Here is a 27,460-nt window from a genome sequence, read left to right as displayed (position 1 = left end):
GGCAGCTATCCCAGCGTTCAAGTGGCTGCAACGTGCTTTTCAAGAGGGGGGTGGGGTGGGGTGGAGTGTGACAGGGAGAGGGGGAAGAGAGAGAGGATTTTTGGAGCCGACACTGTGTGTCAGCTCCCTGCCTTGCAAAGCCTGCCTTGCAAATTCTGTGTCAGCTCCCTGCCTTGCAAAATCTGACCATTTCCCCGACCCCTCATTCACTCTTAAATGCAAACAGCCTGCAGACCAGATAAGCAGCTGCTCCCACGGACTCCTTTTCCCCCCTACCGTGCTGTTTCTCTCCTCAAGCAAACACTAGCTGTAGACATTCATCCCCCTGCCTGCCTCATTCACAGCAAACAGGAGCTGTGTTTGTTTTTTAGATAAGCAACTCCGGGAGCCCCGAGTTCACAACAAAACAAAGAGAGGCATCATAACAAAACAGAGTTCTTTAGTTAAAAGCATTATGTGAAAATTCTGCTGGAGGCCAATTACAGCGCTTTTGGTGGCCACACTGGAGGAGCAGCGCTGCATCACCAGCGCTGCAATGGTTATACCCGAGGCAGAGCAGGAGTACAGCCAGCGCTGCAGCCAGGGAGATGCAGCGCTGTATGTGCCTTGCAAGTGTGGACGGTGAGTAAGTTGCAGCGCTGTAAACCCACCACCAGTGCTGCAACTCTACAGTGTAGCCAAGCCCCTAGAAGGGGCATGAAGTAAACCAATACTCAACTTAAACGGTGCAAGAAATTGAAAGTCAGATTCCAAACCAGATCAATGGCAGGAGGAAGATCCAGAGAAAAATGGCAAAAGCCTTGATAAGACACATTTGCACGGGGGGGGGGGGGGGGGGGGGTGCGGGCGCGAAGAGCAGGGCGGAAGGACACTACAAATTCCCTAGTGTAGACAGGGAATAAGGCCTTATACGCTGTAGAAATTTGCAGCCAGAAATGCAGGCTAGCATAGCTACACCAGTGTAAGCCATTAGCATAGAAAGAGAAAGGCTTTACTTGCCCTGAGGAAGTTTACCCCCATTTCAAGCAATAGCTGTCAGTCAGTCACATAGACAAGGCTTTAGATCCTGAGTGCTCAACAGGGACCCTAGAAATCCATTTGCTACAGAAAAATGCAGAGTTTTGTTTTTACATTTTGTGAAAAAATAAAAAAATAAAAAGTTTTACTAATATTACCAGTGTCACTTATTCAATGCGCGCACCCTCCCCCTCTTGTGACTGGTTTTTGAATGCACTTTAAGTTTACAGCTGAACCCCATTTATCCAATCTAATTGGGACCTGGGCCAGATGGAAGGGGGGGGGGGTGTGACAAAAATCCAGATAACTAGGAGAATTGGCAAAGAGCTTTCTCCTCCTTATTATAAGATGGGGTGAGGGTTTTGGGCAGTCAGCTCCAGCCAATATTTCAGTTAATACAGAGAGCCAGATGATGACGATTGGATAAACCGGGTTCTACAGTATATCAATAAAACATTGTGTTCAACTGATTCCATAGCCACAGTATATATAGGTAACTAAAGTTCAGCATTTATTTAAATCAGTTTTTTGTGGTTTTGTTTTTAAAAACTGGATAATTCAGGGGGGGGCTTTAAAAAAAAAATCACTGAATATTAGGATCCCTGGTGATCAGCAATGGCTTAGTTCCACACTACATGAGGGTGGCTGATACTGCCTCCTGTAACTATTAGTACTATGCCATGAATCAGCATAGCTGAAGTAACTACCTTACAACAGCTGCACTGCAAGGTCAGAGAAATTGGAGAATGAGGGTTTTGCTAGAGGCCTGAAGCAGTTAAATACCACAGTAAGTTATCAGATACTGGATGAGGAGGGCATTCCACTGAAGGGAAAAACCTGCATTCACTATTAGTAAGATTTGCCAGGACTCAGGAGAAGGCTGCAACTGAGATCAAGGGGAGAAAATAAGCAGAACAGTTCTTTAAAAAAAAAAAAAAACCACCTTCCTCACGGATTGTAGGAATTTTTTTTTTTTTTAAAGCTAAAAGTCACTCTACAGAAATGATTTTTTTCTGGGTGGTAAGCCACCAAGAGGCCACCTGACCCCTAAGAATACACTCTTTCAGAGAGAGATTATTGACTTCTCTGTATCCTCTGTCCCCTGCTCCTTCCCACCACAAACTCTATACATGGCTAAAGCATTTTAAGATCCTGTTCTTTTTCCCCCATGCAGTATGGATCATTAAAGATTAACCTTTAATTGTAAGAGAAGGGAGAAAAAAAACACAGTCCCACCCAAATCATGTAAGTGTTTTTATTTTAATACTTTTGTTAGTCTGCAGCTGCCTCCTCTTGCAGTTGGCAGTGATCACTGCCAATGTGAAGTTTTTTTTCCAGTGAAGACAGCATTGTTTTACTGGCTTCTTCGGCAGTGCATGCACCATTAATGGAGTTTTTATCTCTCCATATTCCTGTCAGTACAGAACCAGCCAGTCTGACTCTGTTATTATCATTAAGAAAGCTTATTTTTCCATTCACTATCTTTAATCCAAAACAACATCTGGAACTTCAGCTTCTGTTGTATAAAGGCGAACAGATTAAAAACCAACCAAAAAAACAACATATCAGCTTCCAGAGCATTATAAGTTTCTGCTTTTATCTAAAATTCTCCCTATGTACATTTTTCAACAGTTCTGCTAGCTAGCCAATCAGCTTTTAAAAATATAAATATTTTTTCCTTCTTCCCTCTGCACATTTTTGATAAGGACTCAAACCCACACAAAAAAAAATCTTTCCAACTAAAATGATTAGCGATAGATCACCACAGAAATACAGTGGTTAGGTCTTCAGGAACAGAAGTCATACTAAAGTTTGTGGTACACATGAGTTCTTTGAAACATAGTATATTTTAAAGGTAAGACACCAGAGGCTTAAGAGGAAATGAAAAAGCCTTTAGTGAAATATTACTACTGTGTACCTTACTGGAGAAAGTAATGGAAGAAAAATCTGGCGCCATTACACCATGAGTACATCTCCTACTTGAACAGACAGCTGTCTCCATCATCATTTAAGTATGCTTTTTGCTTAGCTCATGTTCAATGAATCATGAAAATCAATACAGAGGAAACACAAAGCCATGCTGGAGACACAGAAATCAAGCATGTAACAAACATATTTTTTGGGAGAAAAGACATACTAGAGAAATGCATGCCACATAAAACACTTGCATGATGCCAAGTATCAGAGGGGTAACTGTGTTAGTCTGTAAACACAAAAACAATGAGGAGTCCGGTGACACCTCAAAGGCTAACAGATTTATTTGGGCATAAGCTTTTGCGGGTAAAACACACCACTTCTTCAGATGCACCGGACTCCTCGTTTTTATAAAAAAAAATTCCCCATTGTCACCTCTTTAACTTGGTATTTAATTAGTAGATCGTCATGATTACTGTACATTTCTTAACCAGCAACCAGATTAAAGAGAACTGTGGGCTGGAAACAAGCCCTCTGAGCAATACTTTCACAACTGTTTGACCCATCCTGCACCCCACCTATAAGAAAGAGGGGGTGGGGGACAGCAAGACTTTAACCTAATCTAGGGAAGAAAAAAAAATTACTTTAATGTATAGCTCCATCTAACAGAGGACACACTTAACATTGAAGAAAGCCAGCATTGGGCAATCACTGCAGAGTAAAGATTTTTCTTCAATTGTTTAGTAAAACACCTACTGTCTGAGCCACAGACTCCTGCTCAGACATGAAGCTATATCTTAGAGCATGGTGTTGTCTGCTAATGACAGACTGTGTAACTTGATCGTCTCGGTTGGTGCTCTGAGTAAGCACTTCCTTCTGTCCCCCTTCCTATTGTCCATCCTACTGTGCCAGCTGTTTCTGACAGCCAAATTGCTGTGTACTAAGCAATGAATGCTGTCAGAGAAAGAAATTTTCATTTCTGTAATGCATAGGCCTCCATGGACAAATTATACAGTTTATAGTCCTAGGCTGCAGGAAGCTGCCTTGCTGTTGAAAGGCTGCCAAATGCAGGGTTTTGGAAGTTTTTTTAAGCTGACAATCACATAAAATGAATTTAATGACCAGAGCAGTACCGAGTGCATGTTTTCGAGAACAAACATATGTCAAGAATTTCTTTGTCTAGAAATAGAGTTTTAACAGAATGACAGTGGAAACCAATTAAAAGAATTCCTGTTAAAACACAATCCAATGGAAGGATGGGATGCCAACCTTTACTTAGCACAACTATCTTACCAAAGCCTCTCTGCAGTGACTATGTGCTTGAAGAAGTGCTTTATGCCCGCTTCAGTCTGGGAACCAACAACTGCATACACCCAAGTGATAATTTGATGGTGGATACATACATAGTTCTTCTGTTTGTGATGCTTAAGGAATGACTCTGCTTTATGTTGTATAAGGCAAAGAAACCCAACAGTCTATCAAATATTCCATCTGTAGCCTACTCCCTATGCAACAGTTACTGAGGAAGTGCCTAGCATTTTAAGTAGCCATTTTTATTTTTAATATCCCTCTTAAATGTGTACACATGAAGTTACAGGACTTAGAGCACTAGCTAAATCCATTACAGCATGAGGAGAACTCACTGATAGCTGCATGTTTGGGGGAAACTCTGTCAGTGCAGAGTGCAATGTGTCATGCAACACCCCCTGCTATTCCAAACTTGGGATCCCACAGCCAACTCTGCCAGCGCATCTCAGGCCAGTCATGAAAAACTCTGGTATTCTAAAGACGGGGACCTCTCAAGCAGAGGCTGAAGATTACAGCTGACTAAAGGAGTTATTCCCTTTTAACATTATTGATTGCACCCCTGCATCAAATAAGTTACTTAAGTAACTTTTAATCCAGTCTTGGGAGCTCACTGAATAATGAGACATTATCTGCTGAATAATGTGAGCTACCAAAAAAAGTTGTCAAAATTTCAAACCAGCTCTACTGCTGATCTTGCCAAACTGTGCAGTGCTTATTTGTGTTGTCAAATATGCCCTAAGGACAAGGACTACACCACACTTGCGATTTCATGTAGTATTTGGGTCTGCCCCTTTCCCCCCACCCCCCAAAAGATAAAAGGGCACCATTGCTTGATTTTCCCCACAGTTTAAAGAAAAGGTGCAGGGAAGGTCATCAGGTGGTTCTGAGCATGCCCCAAAAGTTTGGGAAGGCAAAAGCATACTACAGGCTTCCAAGCCCTGTGCTAGCAAGCTTTGAAACCCAGTGACAAGTTACCACTCATACCGCAAGTAGTGAAGTCTGACCCAGTTTGGCTCAAGTATCAGACAACCTTCCACCAGAAGCTTTCATCCCTTTTCAAATTAACTGTGCTATGCAGTATTTTCCTAAGCAATGCTTCCTTTATTATAATATGCACCAATGAAGTTTCGCTACCCAAAATGCTGTGTGAAAAAAAAAAAAAAAAAAATTTTCCTCTTTCCTCCTACCCTCCCTATTTAATTTATCCCATTTTATTACCTACTATTTTCTTTTTTCCCCCTCCCCCCCCAAGAGACATGAAAGATGGAGAAAGACAGTGAATCTATCATTTTTCTTTCCTCCTTCACTCTCCTCCTCCTCTCCCTCCCTTCTATGCTTGTGTTGTGTGAGAGTCGGAGAAAGCGTGATTATGTAGAAGGTAGTTGAGAGTTGTAGATCCATCTCACATTAAAGTAGACTAGAGACTCCATTGGTCTTCAGTGGGAGCTGGATCAAGCGCCAATTTAACAACTTTTAGCGAAGAATCTTCAAGGGCATGGGGCTGGTCATGGTCTCAATACTCATGGGGAGAAGAAGAGACCTCCCTATTTTTGATATGAATGATTTCCTCTAACTCCAAGCTGGATCACAGTTTAATTCTAAACAGCAGCTCTCTAGACTCAGCAAGGCCAAAACGATTGGAAACTTGAATTTGCTTACAAAATAGCCTTTCCAAAACACAGTGCAGGATCACTGGAGTGACTGCAAGGAAGAGACTGGGACGGGTAGAAAAGGAGAAATCTCTTGCACCAGTACAGATTTCTTTAACACTATTAGAGATAAAGCTTCACCTGATTTTAGTTTTAATGGTTTGACAATTTTGGGAAGCGTTGCAGCCATCTCATCCTTCATTTCAACTTGTTTTATCTGTAAGTACCACAGAAAACACACAAGCAGTGGTATGGCCTTCTTAATGCCCCATCCCACTTCCACGGGAGTTGGGTGCAAAATTCCCCATCAGTCCCAATGCGAGCAAGATCAGGCCTGACATTAATTTATAGTTCTACCTCCCCTAATGTTTCAGAGTCAGATTCAGGCTACTTGCCAACCAGTTTGGGGATACACAAAAGTAAGCTCTTCAGGGTAGGAACTGTCCTTTGTGATATGTTCGTAAGTGCCCAGCACAACAGGACCCAGCCTGGCTGTGTCCTATAAGTAGTATCCCTAAATCTATGTTAAATAATTATTAATACAGCTGCATTTTTAAGGGAAGAGTCTTTTAGTGTTAGCTTCCAATGCCTACTATTTCAGGAGCTTAAAAACTTACATTGCTAGTGTGGTTCTAAATAATAAAATCTTACACTGGTAACAGACCTTTGCAGGGCAGGCCATAGTCTGGTGTGAAGCATGTCACTTAAAGGGTCCCACACTTCTGGGGTTATGATGGTCAGCTTCCTTTCAAATCCCTCTGCAAGGGGCACTAGTCCAACCAGCTAGCTGCCTCACCCTCTCACTTCTCCTGATATTGCTGTCTGAATTTTTAATTTGCACCTGGCATCACAAAGCGTACACTCATCCCAGCTGTGGATGAAAGGGTGGAGTGTAGAATATAACTGCTGTCCTCTCCTCCTTCCCATAAGATTGCTAATGCTCTTACCACAAGTGCACCTGCATTAATGAGAGTGCTCGTTCAGGCTGGTCTCCAGCATTTTAACCACATTGTGCAATCTTGCTCAGAGCAAGTCTAGACTGTATTTACTTAAATGCTAGCAGCTGTGTCTGTATTAGCATTCCCACCAGCAGAACTACTAAGGAATTAACAAGCACGAGCTCAGAGGAGATTCTGTGCTGAGCCTCATAGGGTTGTATACACTGCAATCAGAAGTTGACTGCAGCCTGGGTAGACATACCCAAGTAACAGCAGCAGTGAAGCCACAGCAGAGGAGCTGTGCAAGCCCACCCAGGACCCTGGTTATGAACTCAAGTGGCTAGCTTGTGCTGCCACAGCATCATGCAATTGTTATTGAGGTAGCTAGGTATGTCTGTATGAGTTGTCGCACCTGTCAGAGACAGAACCTGTATTTTCTTTTGATGCTTGTAAGAGCAGGTGGACTATCTAGACTCATATGTTCTATTTGCTTATTTATCTAAAGAATATTTATTTTGGTCAGGGTAGTGCAGGAATGATCAAAATAAAAGTGAACAGGAGCAGTACCCGTCTAGAATAGAATGTCACCCACTGCACATATTCCTAATACATCTCTTACCATTGCACTGGGGGGCACTTTGCATAAATTAGCGCTACATCAATTTGCCATGGAGGGAGCAACATTCTTTTTAACTCCCTCTGCTGTAGCCACTTTACTTGAATAGGGTACAGAGCCAGCTGTTGGTCAACCAGTGGAGCACTGAAGGGGCACTTCTCTATAAATGGTTCTCAACCAGGGGTATGCAGAGGTCTTCTGGGGCACACTAACTCCTCTAGTTACCTAGTTTTACAACAGGCTACATAAAAAGCATTAGTGAAGTCAGTACAAACTAAAATTTCAGACAATGACTTGTTGATACTGCTCTATACACACACACTGAAAAGTACAATATTTATATTCCAATTGATCTATTTTATTATGGTAAAAGTGAGAAAGTAAGTAATTTTTCAGTAACTGTGTTGTGATACAAAATCAGACATAAAAATACAAAACTAAGCAAGTAGTTTTTAAGTGAGGTGAAACCTGGGGGTACGCAAGACAAATTGGACTGCCAATAGGAGTACAGTAGTCTGGAAAGGTTGAGAACCACTGCTCTACAGTACAGCTGAAGTGAACTAAGCAAAGAAAAGGAAATACAGAGTAGACCTTATTTGAAGTACTAAAGCAGCTAACTTAGAGAATCTCTTATTAGTAATGTCAAAATTAAGTTGATTCAGAAAAAGATTAAATTTAATTTAAAAAAAGTTTAGCAAACACTGTTCTAAACGCTACCTGGCCTTCTTAAAACTAGTGTTTCTGGAATAGGTTTGACATTTATACTTAATGAACAGTTTGGTTCTCTTGGTAATAGTTAAACAATTCCCCATATTTCCTTCCAATCGAAGGAGTGTAGCACTATGGTAGCATGTGAGAACCAGAAAGTAAACAGAATATATAGTGAGACGAGCATGTAAACTTAGTATATTCAACATTAAAATGATTTCAACATTTCAAAATTTAAGTAACACCAGGAAAGACATACTTTTAAAAGTAACTTAACCTGACTGTCTCGTTGGATCAGTCAATCAAGGGGTTAAAATCCCATGTCTCAAAATTGATCAGAATAATCATTTGTTTCCCTAGAACCTTGTGGGATGAATAAATGATTAATTTTAACCTTAAACTACAAAGCAAATACAGTCAGTTAAAATCAATCTTTTAATGTTTCTTTAAACACTGATTTTCCATGATTTATACAGAGAATGTTTATACAGCACATGGACTATTGTTTATGCTTAATCCAAAGTATAGGAGACAACACATTTTTGAAGAGGATTGTTTGAGAGCAGCAGAAGCAGTAGTCTCTCTTTCACACAAGGTTTGCCACGTTATGTACTTTAAAGCTGTGTGAAGAAATATTTCAGAATACTGTACAAGAACATCTATTTTTACTTCATTACTGAAGTTATTAAAGTAACCTACAATTCCTTGTTAATGAAGAAAAACCACCAAAAGAAAGCGGGGGGAGAGGGTCTATCTACTATACCAAATCAAGTAGTTTACTTGCTCATTACTGTACAGCAAAGGACTCTAAATTAACATTAAACATTCTTCTCTATGCACCAATGTGCCACTATAGCATGTCTGGTGAAGATACACTATGCCAGTGGGAGAGTGCTCTCTTATCAGCATAATTACTCCACCTCAACAAGAGGCAGAAGCTATGTTGGTGGGAGACTGTCTCCCACCAACATAAGGCCATGTCCACAGTGCTTTTTAAGTCTATTAACTTACATCACTCAGGGCAGTGAAAAAGCCCCCCCCCCCGAGAAATGGAAGTTACACTGACATAAGCAGTAGTGAAAACAAACCCTAAGGTGTAATCCCAAGGACATTTCAGGTAAAGTTTATAAAAAACTGTACCAACTTGTTATCAACACTATTTTTAATATTAACTGGGATTCGTGGATTTTAATAGGCCAGTGTAATTGAAAGTGTAAGCTTTAAACAACCTCTCTGAAAAATAAGCTTCTAACCAACACAATATTGTGAATCCTATCTGGGATTCCCTCCACCCTTTCAGAATGTAAGCCACAAACAAAAACAAAGTAAGAACTCCAGTGTCACACTGCAGCTCTGAGGTCTCTAGAACACAGCGCACAGAATTCGTGTGGCCCTGCAAAGGACAATTAAACTCAAATATGCAAATAAAAAGAACCAAGTGGTTCTTCATTTGTAAACTTGTTCCAATGAAGCAAATACTGCTGCCAATGAGCTACAGTAAAGTCAATGGGACACTTTTCAAAGCAAGTATCTTACGAAAATTGAGGGTGAACATATATTTGTCATATTGTGCGTGTGCCAGCAATTAAAGCTTCTACAGCTATAGCTAGTTCAAGCTATATCAGGACTTTCATTAGAACCCACCACTGAATGTACTGTCTGACACTAAACTTTGGGGTTGAAACATCTCAAGTTTGGTCTGAGTCCAGAGCCCAAACTTTTTTTGGAAGAATTTTTGCAGTCATTTGTTTAGGGGTGAAATACTCTTTCAGCATTTTAAGAGAATCACAGGAGAATTCAAATAACTGAGGAAAGTGACCTCAAGTTTACAGGTACCCCATCAACCTTTTTTTGTTTAATATTGATTTTTAGGGGTGGGAAAAAAGGATCGACATATAGACAATCAAGGGAAAAAATCATTTCTGTGCACACTCAACTGTCACGCAAGAATTTTGGCAGATCCCAGAGTCCTACATCCTCTGTGATACCAACCTACTGCAGTTCCCTAACCTGCATAGGGTGGTTATTAGGACAGTCTATAAAAGGAGACTGAGGCCACTGCTACACTACAACTGTAGCTATGAGTTAGGCCTGCCCTGGTCTGCACTTAAAAACTTATGTCGACATAACTATAGTGCTCAAGGGTATGAAGAATCCACACCCTTAGCACTACAGCTATGCCAACCTAGATGCAGCTATGTTGACAGAAGAATGCCTCCATTGACCTAGCTAGCTTTGCTCAGGAAGGTGGAGTTACTACAGCAATGGAAAAAACTGTCTGTCACTGTGGCGTGCACCTATAATATGGTGCTGCAGCTGAGCTGCTGTAGTGCCCGTAATGCAGAAGGGACAATTAAGAGCTGACCCCTAACCAGGCTGCAACAGAGCCATTTATCCTGTGTCTTTAATGAGACCTTACGCTAGACACTGAGCCCATCTACTTTATTAGTTTTGGCAACGTTTATGCTAATACCCAATCAGGGTCCCCGAACTCAATTATAATTGTATCGTAAACAAAGCTTAAGAGCCCATGCTCACCCAATGGTTAACCATGTACAAGTACGGTTACGAGAGGGACCCTCTTCCCAGGTTTCTGTCGGCAGGACATCACAGCTTTCACATTAGCCTTCAGTCCGTTAACATTGTTCTGCAGTAACTTTCTGCCCCTCCACACTAGCAAGAATAAAAAAGAATCCAGTTAAAACACAAATGCCTCTAACCATGCCTGTGTGCAGTTATAGCATGTAGCGCACTGCAACTAACAGGCCTGGGCAGTCCCTCAAGTTTCTTTATGAGAAATGGCAATGAATGCAAAGACACCAAAACTTTTACCTTAAATATGTAACTTATCTACATAAAGCCACAAAAAAGTCAAGTAATGAAAAAGGGAGAGCTCACAGAACAGCATTAGTTTCTTACACGTTTAATAGCCTAACCAATAATCAAATAAATAAATACTATGTGTGAAAGGCAAGCAAGTTATTCTACAGCTCAACATTTCCTTTCTTATCCTTTAAGCTACATGCCTATTTTATTGTATTAACTTGACATAAGGTGCACAATAAGCCACTGAAGTAGCGCAGTTGATGCCCGAACTTGAGATTTAAGAAAAAAAATAGAAGTTTGAGTACTGCTGGAGTGATTAAAGGTAACAGAGCATGATGCAAGAACCTAGACTAGACAAAGCTACTCTACCAAATTGAGCGTTTGTTTACACTGGAGAAATTGAACAGGCTTCAACCAATACTATAGCACAAGAATTATTTAAAGTGGGCCTAGTATCATTATGGACCATCAGCCTGCAAAAAGAGAAAAAGTATCTATTACACTTCAAAAGCAAATTATGTTTCATCCCATAGTCACTCTTTTCTAGCCAATGATTAGGTCTCCTATTGCACTACTGTAGAAAAGACTGATACAATATTCTTTTCCACAAGCAATAGCAAAGGGTTTTAGCATGAACCAAAAAGCTTTCAATTTTAAATAAAATACAGAAGGGCTTAATTGCTGAACTGCCTCCATTAAGTGGAACACTTACCTCAAGTGCCTCTTGCTGCATGCCTTTCCCTGCTCCTTGCACTCCCTATAGGTTGTCAACCTTGTTTGGTGGGTCTTGGGTGGCTCAGCCCTCCAACCAAGTGTCACAGTTAAAATGAACCCCTTCTGAGGTAGCAAAAGAGTCCAAAGTTCTCTGTCCCCATTGGTCTTCAGCCAGGGCTCTGGGCCCTTTAAATTCAGCCCTTTGCTCAGGCTTCTAAGCAACCCTTGACCTCTTCTCCGGGGGGAACCCAGGAACTCCAGGTAGATCTACAAGCACAGGTTACAGGAACCCCACTTGTAATGTCAAGCTGCTAGGAAAGGGAACGGATCCAGGAATTTCTACAAGGATCCTGTCCTTCCTACCCCCAGGAGTTTCTCAACGGCTAAGAAAGAGCAGGTCACTTCCTCAATTTCCTAAAAGCACCTGGCTGTCTTACTTGGATGGACAGACAGCCTGGAAAAAACAAAATCTTAACCAACTTGACATATCAGGATAGATAGCAGCATAAACAGTCATCAGAACATCAAGAATTATAGTTAATGCACAAATAGGAGGAATGTGTTTTGTATTAAGTGGGCACTATAAACAGCAGCCATGTACTGCTTCCTTCAGTTAGTTGCTGCAACTTCTCTGGTCACTTCCTACTTGGCCCCTTGAGAGCCTCAACCTCAAGGTAAGGGGTTAAGGTAAAGTCCTCACTCCCACAGCTTTTGCAAATGCAGCCAATCCCCCTCTGCGGCCAGAGAAGAGGTCCCAGCCAGGAACTGAACTGATAAAGGCCCTGCAGTTCCTTTTATCTGAGCCTGTTGGGCTCTGATTGGCTGCTCCCATGCAGCCTCTCTGGGTAGGCATGGGGGACCCACCTTCAGTGCTTCTTTCCTGAGGAAGGATAAAATAGAGGACCACAAAGGTCTGGTACACCCCATCACACACTCCTACAGATATTGGGGAAGTGCCTCCTGATTTCTAGTGTTTGTAGAGCAAGGGTCATCTACAAGTAAGTGTAATCTCACTGATTTAAAAAAAGTCACCCGTGAGTACTATGGTCACCCACTGCAAGACCACTTGTTATCGGAGTCAGTACAGCCCTATGGTGTGAAAGTACTGTTCAATACATGGTCCTGTTGATTAGCTGCACTCAGCCTGCCTAATTTTAGAAGTTCCCACAACCCTGCAGGAGAGAAGGGGAAGTGAGTAGGAAACATTCAAACAAGCTATTACTCATCAACAGAGAGTGAAGAAGAGTTTGTAAGAAAGGATAATACTTTGCACATCCGAACAGCACTTTGAGAGCTACAGATGCAGAGTACATTATAAATATCACTAGCCCCAATTTGCAAGTAGACAGGTCCTTATTGTGTCTGTCTACATGGGGAAAGTGACCATCATAGCCATATGAGAATAAACTATTCTGGAATGGCTCCCTGTGTTGACACACTTATTCAAGAATTATGGTATAGACTGAGTACGAGTGATTTTTTATTCCAGAATAGAGTGTCAACATGGAGAGCTCTTCCAGACTAGCCTATCCTACCATATCTATGCTGGACAATTTCCCCATGTAGGGCTGGCCCTTAGTGACTTGTGCAAAGTGACACAGCAGATCAATGTCAGGGCTCATCTACGGGGAAACTTATACTGGCATAAACTAAACATGTGACTGTAAATCAAAAAAATTCTACTGATAAAACTTCCTGTGTGGAAGTTTACTTTCTCCAATATAAGAGGGCCTTTGTTTAGCTCATGGCACTTTTTACGCAAAGTAAGCTAAACATAAGAATGGTCATACTGGGTCAGACCACAGTCCCATCTAGCCCAGTATCCTATCTTCCAACAGTGGCCATTGCCAGGTGCCCCAGAGGGAATGAACAGAACAGGTAATCATCAAGTGATCCATCCCCTGCCACCCATTTCCAGCTTCTGGCAAACAGAAGCTAGGGACACCATCCCTTCCCACCCTGGCTAATAACCATTGATGGACCCATCCTCCATGATTTATCTAGTTCTTTTTTGAACCTTGTTATAGTAGTCTTGGCCTTCACAACATCCTCTGGCAAAGAGTCCCACAGGCTGACTGCGTTGTGTGAAGAAATACTTCATTTTGTTAGTTTTAAACCTGCTACCTATTAATTTCATAGTTCTTGGGTTAAGGAAGTATTATTTACTCCTTCTCATGTTTACTTTTTCCACACCAGTCATGATTTTATAGACCTCTATATATCCCCCCTCCCATACCTCCAGACAGGGTTCTCAAATTGGGGGTCACAACCCCTCAGGGGGTCACAAGGTTATTAAGGGGGGGAAGTTGCAAGCTGTCAGCCTCCACTCCAAACCCCACTTTGCCTCCAGCATTTATAATGGTATTAAATATATATTTTTAAAAAGTCTTAATTTATTGGGGGGGGGGGGTCACATCAGAGGCTTCCTATGTGAAAGATGTTACCAGTACAAAAGTGTGAGAACCACTGATCTAGCACAGGATTTGAGGGTTTGCTGAGGCAAGTGAAACCCCCCACCTCTCCCCCTATTGCTGATCAGCAGCTTTCATGACTTCAAAGAGAGCCATTAGTAGTCTCCTGTTCATTTGTACAACCAGCAGCAGCTGCCCACCTGCTTCACTGGCTGCAGGATACTTGCCAGCCAAACGAGCTCAGAACGGGTGCCTGATCTGCCTGCCTCTTGGACCCTCCTCTGCAGTTTGTCTTTTACCAAGCTGCTAAGGTTCATAGTCAAAGCAAGACATGTCTAACCTCAGAGGGGTATGGCAGCTGGCTCCAACTCCATTGAAATACTTGGGGGAGGGCCTTAGTACCTCTACCCACCCCCTTTCCATACCTTCAGAGTGCTGAAGGAGATGCCCTTCCTCACTTATTTGGTCCTGCTTAGATCACGTGGAGAATGTGGAGAATGCTTGTATTGTTAGGAGTCACAGCACCCTCTCTTCCTCTCAAGCAGTCTTTGCAAAAAGCAGGTCCACTTCCCTTCCTCCCACACCCGAAGAGGGCAAGAGGAGGGCCGGCTTTAGGGCAATTCAACTGAATCCCCCGAATCAGGCCCCGCGACGTCCCTAAGGATCCTCCGCCAAAGTCCTGCCGCTGTCTTCGGCTGTGACTCGATCGCTGCCACGGAAGGAGGACGTGCCACCAAAGGTACCGGCGGCCAATTGAGCTGCCGCCAAAGTCCCACTGCTGTCTTCGGCGGCAGCTTTTCTGAATCGGGCCCCACAGTGCCTAAAGCCGGCCCTGGGCAAGAGGCAGGGTAGAAGGAAAGGGGTTGGGTTGGGGGGGGGGGGGGGGACCATCCTAGAATAGAGAGGTATGTTATTAACAAGCTCTATCAAGAAAGTTGGAGGAGCATGCAATCACAACCACCATCTCCCCATATCTAAACCAGACTCCCCTTCCTCCTTCTTAACCAAGTTTGGTTTCAGTCTGGAGGGGGTGAAAAAAAAAAAAAAAAGAGAAACATTCCCCCACTAGAAGGAGCTCAAAACACACAAGAAAAAAGCCACAGATCCCCAGATCTCAAATTTGCTACCAGACTCATGCCGTATTCAGTAGCTACGCTCTGTGCTAACTAGCACTTCAGAAACATGGGCACATCTACACTAAAAGCGCTGCTGTCACGCTTGACTGAAGATGCTACCTATGCCAACCTTCTCCCATTGGCATAGTACCCAACCTACAAGAGGCGGAAGCTATGTCAACAGACTTCTATCAACTTGGCCCGGTTTATACCAGGGATTAGGTCAATTGACCTGTGTTGATTTTTCACACCCGACAGATATACTGACCTAATTTCCTACAGTAGACTTGGCCTGAGTCTCGCCCTCTTAGCCATCATCTCAAATCCTCTCTTATATGCCAGGATAGGAATGACAGTATTGTAGTAGTGTCCAGAGTCTGATGCCACAGGATTTGACTATTGGTTTGCCTAGACTGGGAAAATACATCATTTAAAGATGTGCCACCTATCACCACTTTGCACTAGCACAGACAAGGCAAGTTGTGTTTAGCTGTTTGCAGTCACCCCTTGCAGAAGTACAAGATTAAGTTGTGCTTTGACAATGTGGGGTAGCTAAATTTTCCTCAGTCTAGACCAGTGGTTCCCAAACTTTAACAACCTGTGAACCCCTTTCACTAAAATGTCAAGTCTCATGAACCCCCTCCTAAAAATGAATACTTCCAAGGATTTTCTCCTTTATCTGAGTATAAGTTATAAAAGCAGTGATCTTGGAAATATAAAATTTGTTTTTATGACATGATTACACATAATTTATTACAGTATTTTTATTACATTATGAAAACAGCAATACTCTTCCAAGATCTCACTTTATAGCTTCTATCACTTTGAATAAGTCTGTTATAAGACAAGGCTCCTATGTTTCATCTAGGAGTATCAGATGTGAAACAGCATGAAGGTAAAGAGTTCCTCCTACACAAGCATTCAGGTCTTGAGCAGTCCAGGCAAACAACGCACGTTACAACAAAGCTTAAACTTGTTCTTCAAAATTTTAAAAACAATACTAGCTACCTATTTAATTTTTAAGAAACAGCCAAAAAAAAAAAAAGTATCCACCTCCCTTTCCATTTCTTATAAGGAGCCTTGAAGTGTAAATCTCCTCAGTGTGAGAGACATGCTTGCTTTGATCTGCTTAGCTCTTGGCAGTCCAGGGGCTCCAGGCTGCTGGCCCCATGCTGCCCGGGTTCCCTAGGGACCGCTTTGTCTGCCATTAGGGATTCCCCTCTCTTCCAAGAACACCCTGTAACATTTTGTGAATCCCAGTTTGGGAACCATTGGTCTAGACAAACCCCCAAGGGAAGTTTACATTACAGGAGTCACTGCAGCTATGCCACTGTAGTACCACAGCCTAGACACTTCCTACATTGATGTAAGGGTTCTTCCCCCCCCCATCCATTTTATGTAAACCCAAGCACTGGTAGCTAGTCGATGGAAGAATTCCATCTAGTCACATCTACACATTGCCTTAATTACAGTATTCAGGAGCGTGAATTTTTTCATATCCCTGAGCAATGCAGCTAGGTAAACCTAAATTTTAAATGCAGAAAAGGACAGTAGGGAGGCTAAGCCCTATGGAAAACCACAAGTTTGTCAACTAACGTGTGTACTTGGTAGATGGATACTGCACAGTCCTTGGGCAAACATATCCCAGGAGACATTGTGGAAAACAGGGCAGAAACATAGTTTTATGAAAGACCTAGCACTTGCCTCCAAGGAAAATAAATATTCATCCAGCCTGATGTCCACTTCATGAGGACACTGGGCCAGCACATCCTTCAGGTGACCAGACAGCTAAAGCATGCTAGACTGAACACTGGTGTAAGATTAGCAAGGGGAGGTCCTGAAAACGGACATTTCTAATTTCAGGGACCCATGGATACCCTAAATTATTTATTAAGATAGACATTGTGTTGTTCATTTGCACTAATGCAGAATAGGATGTGATTAGAGTGGATGAGTCAGGATTTTTTGGAGTTGGTAACTAGTGGTTTTGCAGAGCCAGCAAAGATTATTTAAGGCTGGTTCTGACCAATGGCAGATACAATGCCTAGTTCCAATGCACTGCTCAGCTGCCATGCATATCCCAATGCTCCACTGACTTTAGTGAAATGTTAACAGGTAACAGTAGCAAGCAGTTGAAGTGGAGAACCAGCACAAGCATTCAGGTCTTGAGCAGTCCAGGCAAACAACGCACATTACAACAAAGCTTAAACTTGTTCTTCATAATTTTAAAAACAATACCAGCAAAGAGTTAAACTAAATCCAATCTGAAATGAAACACCAGATCAGAAATTGAAGAGGCTCCCCCTACAAGCTCCGATAATGAGATGCAGTACTTGATATCCTTTATATATTAGCTGATGGATCATTATTAGTCATTTCTGATTTGGGCTTTCTATCTGAGTCAGCATATTTAAATGCACTACTAAATGGGTAACATTAATAACGTGTATTTTTTTTTATAAGTCATATCTGAGGTTATCTGACAATCATCTCACTCAGCTTATCCAATAAAAACAAAATCAATGTCATCTTTGTGATTCTACTCAGTTCATGTTGGTTCTTATGTGATATAGGGTAGCACTTTCAAAAGCACACACTGAAAGTCAATGGGCCTTAGTAGCCTAAAGGTATGTCTATGCTGCAAAGAAAACCCCACAGCTCTGAGTCTCAGAGCCAGAATCAACTGACTTGGGCTCAGGCTGCAGGGCCAAAAATAGCAGCATAGTTGTTCCTGCTCGGGCTGGAACCCAGGCTCCAGATCGTTTCCCCTTACTGGGCACCAGAGCCTACAGTGCTATTTTTAGCCCTGCAGCTCAAACCCAAGTAAATTGACCTGGGTTCTGAGACTTGGTTTTTCCTCTATAGTGTAGACGTACCCTTAGTCACTTCTGAAAATGAGTCTTGGGCTCCTAAATTACCTTATGTACTTTTGAAAATATTACTCTAAGACTGCGTTGCCATGTAATGGTTGCAAACATTGCTGGGGAATAGTTTAAAAGTCACTTGGTTATTTCTTTAAAGCATTTCTATTAAATTTAACAACAAAACTTTGTTCTTATATAGCTCCTTCCATCTGAGGATCTCAAAGCACTTTACAAGTGTTTGGAAATTAAGCCTTCCAACACGCCTCAAAGTATCATCACTATTTTACAGATGTGGTAGACTGAAACACAGAAAGATTAAGATCTCAGCTACACACAAAGGGCTTGTCTAGAGTAGGATTTAAAATTATGGTTTTAGGAGATAACTTGTTCTAACGTTCTTAAACTGTGTTAAAATCTACACTGCCTTGCCTACAGTAGTGTTTTAGAACACCATGCCTTTAACTCCCAGTCAACACACACAAAAAGCCTAGCAGAATCCCCATGCTTAATAGTTGGCAGGACAGAACCCAGATTAAGCATTGCCTGGGGACCCAGTCCCACCACAAAGTTAAAACACAGCTCTTTCTTGCTGTGTAGATGGAAGTGAACTGTGTTTTTACCAGATACTTAGTAAACAAGAGGTAGATCTACAAGCACAGGTTACAGGAACCCCACTTGTAATGTCAAGCTGCTAGGAAAGGGAACGGATCCAGGAATTTCTACAAGGATCCTGTCCTTCCTACCCCCAGGAGTTTCTCAACGGCTAAGAAAGAGCAGGTCACTTCCTCAATTTCCTAAAAGCACCTGGCTGTCTTACTTGGATGGACAGACAGCCTGGAAAAAACAAAATCTTAACCAACTTGACATATCAGGATAGATAGCAGCATAAACAGTCATCAGAACATCAAGAATTATAGTTAATGCACAAATAGGAGGAATGTGTTTTGTATTAAGTGGAAGTTAGTTAATAACTAGCTTCAGGAAATAATATAGCTGAAAATGCTCTGAGAAAGGTCTGCAGAGACACAGACTGAACTTCTGTGGTCACCACTAAAACCATTACAAATCCCTTTGTAAGTAATTAATATGACTACACTATTCCATATACTAAGTAACAAAGACTAGGTAACATGATTCATTTGCAGAGGCAAAGCAACCAATATGCTGCTATATTCCTTACCTAAATAAATAAATGAAAATTAAGGAAATACAATGGTTACATTCTCACAAAAGCAAAATTAGAAAGTTGTTGACGACTGTTGTAATGTAGATTATAAATAGGCTTGGAAGAATTAAACTTATAAGTATGTCAGTAAGTGTAGATTTCACCACACACAATGAAAAAAAGTATTCCCACAATTATAAATGAAATTTACAGATAGGCCAAGTTTAAAAAAAAAAAAAGTGTTGCTTGAGAACTTGAGTATGATTGAAGGCTATTTATTTCATATATTTTGGCATGTGATGTTGACAATTTGTGTTTTAACCATTAAATAATTGTCTGACCACCACTCCCATCCATAACTTCCCACAACTGCCAAAATTTAAGGCAATAAAAAACTAAAAAAGGCAGAAGAACCACCAAAACTGTGGGCAACGGTGAAGATTTATATTGATAAAAACTGCAAGAGTGCTTAAAAACATCAATATTACCCATTAAAATTATAAAAATCAAGTTCTGCCATGCCTATTTACAAAGAACTGAGTGAAAATACAAGGAAACTGCCATTGGAGCTCCCTGTAAAATAGAGCAGCTGATACAACTGAAAGCGACTGGTACTGCCAACACCAATAATATCCAAACAGGATTTCCATTTCTCTGCTTCTAACTTTGAAATGTGTTATATTTACATGAATTATAATTAAACACAGATAAATGGTTACTTCTCCCAGGCATTTTTTTTTAAATAAACAGCCCCACCTTCTATATTTTCGGACAGACTACAGTTCATCGCATAAAGGCTGATGATGTATACAGTGAAATGGCTGTAAAAATTATCTCAGTCACTGTAGTAGGCCTTGAAGTATGTCCTGAAATGGAGACAGAGGGCAAAAGACCGCTTTATCATTAGGTTACAAAAGGGCATATGACTAGTGGGAAGAAGTACAAGCAAGGACTACCCATAAATCTTGGGCCATCTGAGTCAATGGGCAATTCCCAAAGTATATGGCATGCCAAGGCCGTTTATGAAGTTAAAATTAACACAAGACAGAAAAGTGTTATTCATACTAACAAGGTACACTGAGGAGGGGGCCCAGTGACTCAGAACAACAGTATGGAACTGTTTGTTCAAATGTAGGGGATGAGGGGGTTACTTTCATTTTGGAGAATCTGTACTCCTAAAAAACAGACTAATTCATAATGTCCAAATATATGTTAGAACCATCCAGGGAAGCATCAATGCATTTGCAAGCAGCTTCATTTGGGTGCTTGGCCTTTTTACTGCCTTCAATTTCATACCCTTCTTGGGAAGAGCATTATTCTCAAACATTAGACCTTTACAGATGGTATTTGGAGGGCATTTATAAAATATTTGCTATGGTCACTATAGCCTCCATGGATGAGAAGCATAGGGCCTAGTTCAAGGCTACAGGACACAGAAATGAAAACTGAAAAGAGAGACATCTAAATGTGTTATTGACCATAAGCAAATTGCTTCATCCTTTGCAACAACGGGATTTTTCCTAATTGGAAGATTGGGGGCCACAGAAGAATCTCAATGCATGTCACAAAAATGGACACTTTATTGATATGAAAGTATGGTTCCACTTGGAAATCTTAGTGACTTTGTATCACTTTATGCTCATTTGGGGGGGGGGGGCGCGGAAATGTTTCCCTAATAACTGCCAGGCCATCAAATTTAGCCCAGAATTTGAACATTTCTATCTCCTGCATCATCACAAATAACAAAAAGTTCTCTAGGACAGATTATGCCCTCAGTGATAGCTGTACCGCCCACAGATTTCAGTAGGTTTAAGCAGGGTATGTCCCTGTAGGCATGAAGCGTTGTTCTTCCAGTTTACTATAAAAAGGTACTGCTGTAAATAGATCAGTGGTTCTCAAACTGACAGACCACTTGAAAATTGCTGAGGGTCTTGGCGGACCACTTAATGATCTTTCCAAATGTTGTTTGTACTGCAAAGCGCTATGAATAAAAGCGCTATATAAAAAAAATAATAAAAGCACACAACTTATTTTAATATCAGTAGTCTTACCTTTCTAATGCGATGGATGTGCCCTCTCTCCTCCACTGCGGCAGCCCCCGAGCTGGGACTGGGAAGCAGAGGGGTATCTCCCCTGCCAGAACAGCCACAGAGATAAGGCTGGGAAAGAGGGCTGTCTCTCCCCAGCAGCCACAGCCCTGGAGCTGGGGAAAGTCGCCTCTTTCTCTGGCTGCTGCAGCCGTGCATGTTCCAAATTACCCCCCCTCCCACCTACCCTCTTATTCCCTCCAAGGCCACCACCTCACCTTACATGTGCATCTTCTCCAGGGTCCAGGCACCTAATTAGTGGCGCTATGCCTGCGCAGCTCCACTAATTAGGTAGGTGGCCCTTCATTCTTGTGTGCGGACACCCAGGCGCATACCTTAGAGGGGACTATCCATAGACCACCGGTGGTCCGTAGACCACAATTTGAGAACCTCTGAAATAGATCATTTTGTACCTCTACAGGGTATTGCTACAAATTATGTTATTGTAAAGACTAACACCATGCTTATGCCCCAAATTTCACAAAGCAATGAGTGTTAATAAAACCTTTAGGACCGTTAATACATAGATATGAGCCCATTAATACTACATAAAATAGGTGGTTTGATTTAGTCTCCCAGAAATGCATTGACTAACCACCACCAAATCAGCAATTAATGAAATGGCCTCGAGAGATCTAAATGCACACAGGATTTCTGGCCTCTGTGACTTCATCAGTTTCCTGTCAAAACTTCAGCCTTCTCTACCCTGGCTTTTGCTACGCTAGCTTTCAGCGTTGCCTTCTTTCTCATATACCAGGGAATGAGAAAAATATTAACCATTATAAACATCTCCCATGATGACTGCATTGTATATACTCCTGAAAATTTCTTCTAGAGTCAGTGATTCAGATATATGGTTGTTTGTATATAAATACTAAACAACAAGAGCTGTAAGAGAAATAGGGTGGAATTTGATATCTAGTATTCTTCTCTTCGGAAGGCAGTCATTGGGACTGGGTTATTAGCAAGAGCTTCTTCTCCTCCTCCCTCCGTCCCCTGCAATCTCCAAATTGAGACAATTATCAATATAAGAGGCTGTTTGCTATTATTATGCTTATCCTAAATGGATACAGCTAGAGAAGTTGCTTTTACAAAAATAAATAAAATAGTTTGTTATTTCATTTAACTTCTTCCTTCCCCTGAGCAGTAGAACTATTCACATTCCCAACAATTGAGACATTTTCCTTCTTCACTTTTAAAATACCCATTTCTCCACAATTTTCAGAGTTGAGGGCTTGGGGGAGGAGAAAGATGACTGGAAGATAATTTTCTCAAGGCTGAGGACTAGACCAGACAAGACTCCTTAGACTGTGGGTATGTCTATACTACCCACTGGATCAGCAGGCAGCGATCAATCGCGTCTAGTCTAGATGCCATAAATCGACCCCGGAGCGCTCTCCCGTCAACTCCTGAGTTGACAGGAGAGCAGCAGCAGTCGACTCACCACAGTGAAGACAGTGCAGTGAGTAGGTGTACATATGTCGACTTCAGCTATAATATTCATGTAGCTGAAGTTGCATACTTAGATCAATCCCACCCCCCAGTGTAGACCAGGCTTGTGTTAATACCACTCTCCATCAGGCTAGCACTTGCTAGTTTGAGAGAGACCAGGAATCAAGGCTGTAGCTGTCTTCCACACAGGTGTGTAGAACACTCAACAGGCCATGTTCTACATTTCTGAACTGTGGTATTTTCAGTTTGGGATGTGTGTTGATAACTTAAATCAAAACACAAGTCCTGGTAATATCTATTTATCTTACAGGATTTTTCCACCATGAAATCACGTACCTCAACCATTTTCAAGTTGGTCCTATGACTTCAATGCATTTAGAAAGGGAGTCTTGATTATTCATAGTGAGCACATGACAGGAACAGCTTTGTAACATTTGGACAATATTTTGGAAAAATAGTTGTGTACTTTAAAGCATGTTTGATAAATACTTTTAAAATATTTATAAAAAATATAGAAAAGCAATTTTTAAACAAGTTCTATTTTTGGCTCATATGATGTTTTAAAACTCTGCTAGCAGAGTTTTAATATTGCTAACAGGAAAGACACTTAAGAAACTAGACCCCAAAAGATAGTTGCATTCTTCAAAGGACTAAATTAACAGCTTTTTATGTGCGATACTCATTGTAATGTTTATCAATCAGCATGAGGCAACTGAAACCAACAGGAAAGTGTCAGTCTTGTTCACCAATCATTTCTACATTACAAAAGAAGCTTGAAAACTAGTGGGAACTCCAGCCTTTCTACAAAGTGTTTTTGTGCTTAAAGCAATGACAGAAGAACCCAAAGATGAACTGAAAATAGCAATCCGGCCATTTAAAAGCAGCATTCCTCTACCCAGATCTCCCCCCTCCTCCTTCATCCATTTAAAGGTTCCCAAGCTTCTCTTTTGCTGTTACGGCTACAGCGCAGAGGGAAGGGTTTAAACTTGGCACAGTAACGTGTAACATCTGTAACCACATTTGCCTTGGGGGCATCGGAAGACGAATCCCACATTCCTGCCTTTGAAGCTATTCAAACGGCAGCTAGCACAGCCGGGAGCTCGGAGAGGAGTTTCCTGGCTCGCTCTCATCGAGCAGGGGCCAAGCACTCCCGGCGGAGGGAGGGAGGGAGACACTCAGGGCCGCGGCAAGCAGAGGGCAGGGGTCATGTTTTGGCTGCCAGCGCCCCTGAAGGCGCCTCCCAGCCGGAGGTAGGTAGCGAGGTGCCCGCACCGACTCCCCCACACGCACTGCGGGGAGCTAGGACTTCCCGCCTGGGCCCCACAGCGGGCAGGACCGAGCCCCCGGCCCCGGCGGCGCGGGGGGCTCCGCAGGGCCGCCCGGCCACTCACCGTCTCATGGCAGCGCGGAGGGAGGAGGCGCGGGGCTGTGGCGGTGCCGGGGCGCTAGCGGCGGGAGCTCCCCGCGCCGCTGCGCTCTACTCACGGCGCTTCCTCTGGGCCAAGCCCGGCCGCATCCCCCAGCCCGGCCCGCGGGCGCTCGGCGGCGGACGAGGGGAGCTCGCGGAGGGACGAGACGCCGCAGAGCCAAAGTTCCCAGCGGCGGCAGGCGGGGCCGGGATGCGGCTCCTGCGGCGCCAGCGGGAGGAGGAAGTGGCTGCTCCCCGCTCTGCCAATGGGCGCCCGGCGCTGTAATTAATAACCAGGCACCAGGCACATCATTTCCTCCCGGCACAAGCCCAGCGCGCCGCCCCGCCGCGCCCCCTGCCGGCCGGCCGGCGCAGCGCCCCCTGCCCGGCCACGTTCGCAGCCAGGCGCCCCACCAGCACCGGCACTGAGCGCGCCCTGGGAGGGTAAAGTCACCGGTGCCGGCCCCAGGGCAGACACGCAGTGCCGTGTAAACCCGGCTGATGTGGATTGAGTGTAATTCAGTCCGCCTGCAGCCATAGGCGCCGCCGCCTGGGTTAAGAGTGCCCCTGCCAGCCCCAAGCAGTCAGAAGTGTTTCTTGAGTCAGACCCCCCAGAACTCATGACAGTGACTTGAAAGGTAAGAATTTGTTACGGGAGACAAGGAGGAGTCCGACCCAGGAACGCTTATGCCCAAACGACTCCTCCTTGTTTTTTGTGGATACAGACTAACACAGGCAACCCCTCTGAAACTTTTTAATGGCCTCCCTTTTCTGAGCCATTAGGGTGCACTTTGGTCACACCCTCCAGCTTTCCTCCGCAAGCAGGAGAGCTAGAAACTTGCTTTTTTTAAAAGTGGAGGTGTATTGCCAGGACTCCAGGAGCAGTGACTTTAAGCAAAACACCAACTATTCCATAACTCCATAATTCCTGAAAGGGCAAGAGCTGGCAACACAACCACACTGTGTTTTGCTCCAGTTTAGCTACATCTCTTAAAAACTGATTTAAAGTAATACAGATGCAACTTTGGCTACAGACAAGGCCCCAGAGCGTGCACCCATTGAACTGCTCCAACCTCCACCAGAGAGCAGGTCAAAGGCACCTGATAGCGCGAGAGTACACACTCACACCAGGGAGCTGCTGGAAATATGCTCTTATGCTCATGCACATTCATACCAGAGAGATAGGTAGAAAACTTTTGAGGCAATGAGCCCCAACAGTACCTGCACTCATGTCAGACTAGAGAGTAGTTACCAAACCACTGTCTGTCACAGATCTTGTTTCCCTTTACTCCTTCAGCTTTGGATTCCTTTCTGCTCCTCTTGCCCCTGTTAAAGATCCTGCTCCTCTCTGGCTCCAGCAAAATGTACTGCAAATTGAATGGAAGAAATAGTACCTGGTACATGCAACTATCCTGGATCACAGAGTGTGTTGCAATTGTGCATTCAGATCTGCATTTCTTGACATTCAGGAGGCAGTGGGTGAGGAGGAGGGACAAGAGGGAAGGTGAGGGTACAAAGTCAGCATTTGTCCATGTTTCTGTGAACTAACTTAGGAATATTTGGCCAATTTCTGCCCTTAGCTCTGCCTGCATCCCTATTAAAGGCAGTGTGCAATGGGCTTGCAGAGCTGAGCTGTAATTGGGGCGCAAGAATTTGGCTCTTATAGCATTTAGAAGTAGGAAAGAATCACTAGACGAATGAGTCTGTTCCATGGGCAAGCACAGGTTACAGCCCTCCATAAAAGACACGTCATAATTTGGTGCAGGGGTGCATTAAAGTTTATAGGGCCATGCATGATGCAAGATGTATGGTTAACTCAGGATAACTGCCACAAAGAAGAGAATATATTGATGGGGGTACAGGATGTCAGTTTTGAGTAGAACACTTGGTTGGTTGTTACTACCTGGACCAGGAGCTTTATCGTATGATGGGGAAATCTAGAAGGTTTTGTCATTAGGAAACAGAAAAGGATGGTCCCTCCCCCAATTTCTCTCTCAGGGTGGAGGGGGAGGACATAGGAGCATGTTAGGAGGTAATACCCACAAAGTGTGGGGAAGGAGGGCAGGACTATTCAGCTGGTTAGTGGACATGCCTTGGACTGGCTCTGAACTGATTTAAATTTTTTATTAAAGCTAATGTTACAATTATATAATATACAGGTTAAGGAAATAGTGTCTGTACCTCTATTACATTAGGTTTAGCCAAGAAACATCAGGTGCCACATTTTCTCTCTTTTTCTACATGCAATATAAAGTCTCAACATGTTAGGTCAGGTCTACACTAAGGGTATGTCTAAACTGCAAAGAAAAACCCGCAGCACCAAGTCTCAGAGCCTGGGTCAATGGACTCAGGCTGCAAGGCTAAAATTGCAGTGAAGATTTGGGCTCGGGTTGGAGCCTGCACTCTGAAACTCGGGGAGTGGGCAGGGTCCCAGAGTCCAGGCTCCAATCTGAGCCCAAATGTCTACACTGCTCTTTTTAGCCCCAGAGCCTGAGCCTCGCAAGCCTGAGTCAATTGACTCAGACTCCAAGACTTGGTGCCACAGGTTTTTCTTTGGAGTATAGACATACCTTAAGAGTGCTTTGCCATTATGACTATACTTCCATATTATACCAGCGAAGCACTCCACCTGTGGACACAGCTAAGACCACCAAAAACAGTTTTGGCAGCCTAGCTTATTCCAGTCTCTCTGAGCAAAACAAGCTATATTGGCAAAAGATGAAATTGCCAGTATATCTACATCCACACTAGCAGCTTTTGTTGGCACGGCTGTGTCAATCCGGGATCCCACCCTGTCACAACCCTGGCCAATTTAGCTATGCTGACAAAAGCTTGCAGTATAGCTCTGCACTTAGATTCTTTCAGGTATGAGTTTATACTTGGAATAATCTAATAGACAATTCCATATGCTGCTCTGTTACCCAGGTTCATCTCAGGGAGATACAACTACATAAATTAAAAGCAGAATCTGGCCCCTAATATTGTTACTCAGGGCCATTCTACACTTTAAATGTTGCTGGCCTAGCTCTGTCAGGAGTGTGAAAACAACACATCCCTAACCAACATAGTCACTCTGGCAGAAGCTCTAGGGCAAACATAGTCATACCAGCAAAAAAGTCCTTGTGTTGGTATAACTTATTTTGTTCGGAGAACTAGTATAAGCTATACCAGTTGGCCAGGTTAAGCTGCACCCACGCTGGAGAGTTTTACCAGCATAGCTGTACCATGATATTGCTATACCAGCAAACCCCTTCTAGTATAGACAAGG

General features: G+C 42.9%; 1 protein-coding gene across 3 annotated transcripts in view; it reads right to left on the bottom strand.

Moving 5' to 3' along the window:
- The window catches only part of ACVR1 (activin A receptor type 1), a 95,474-nt gene extending 71,004 nt beyond the window's left edge, over positions 1-24,470 (bottom strand). For 2 of the 3 annotated variants that reach the window (XM_039495407.1, XM_039495409.1), the window contains exon 1: positions 6,553-6,602. In XM_039495407.1, coding sequence (XP_039351341.1) covers positions 6,553-6,587 — 35 coding nt within the window. In that variant the 5' untranslated portion in view covers positions 6,588-6,602. Of the gene's footprint in view, positions 1-6,552; positions 6,603-24,175 lie in introns of those variants that run through there. The other variant, XM_039495408.1, reaches the window with a different exon arrangement.
- Positions 24,471-27,460: the final 2,990 nt, after the last annotated feature.

Source organism: Mauremys reevesii, linkage group 11 (genome assembly GCF_016161935.1).
Source record: "Mauremys reevesii isolate NIE-2019 linkage group 11, ASM1616193v1, whole genome shotgun sequence".
Lineage (NCBI taxonomy): Eukaryota > Metazoa > Chordata > Testudines > Geoemydidae > Mauremys > Mauremys reevesii.
Note: the sequence above shows the minus strand (reverse complement) of the source record. Positions and strands in the feature narration are given on the sequence as shown.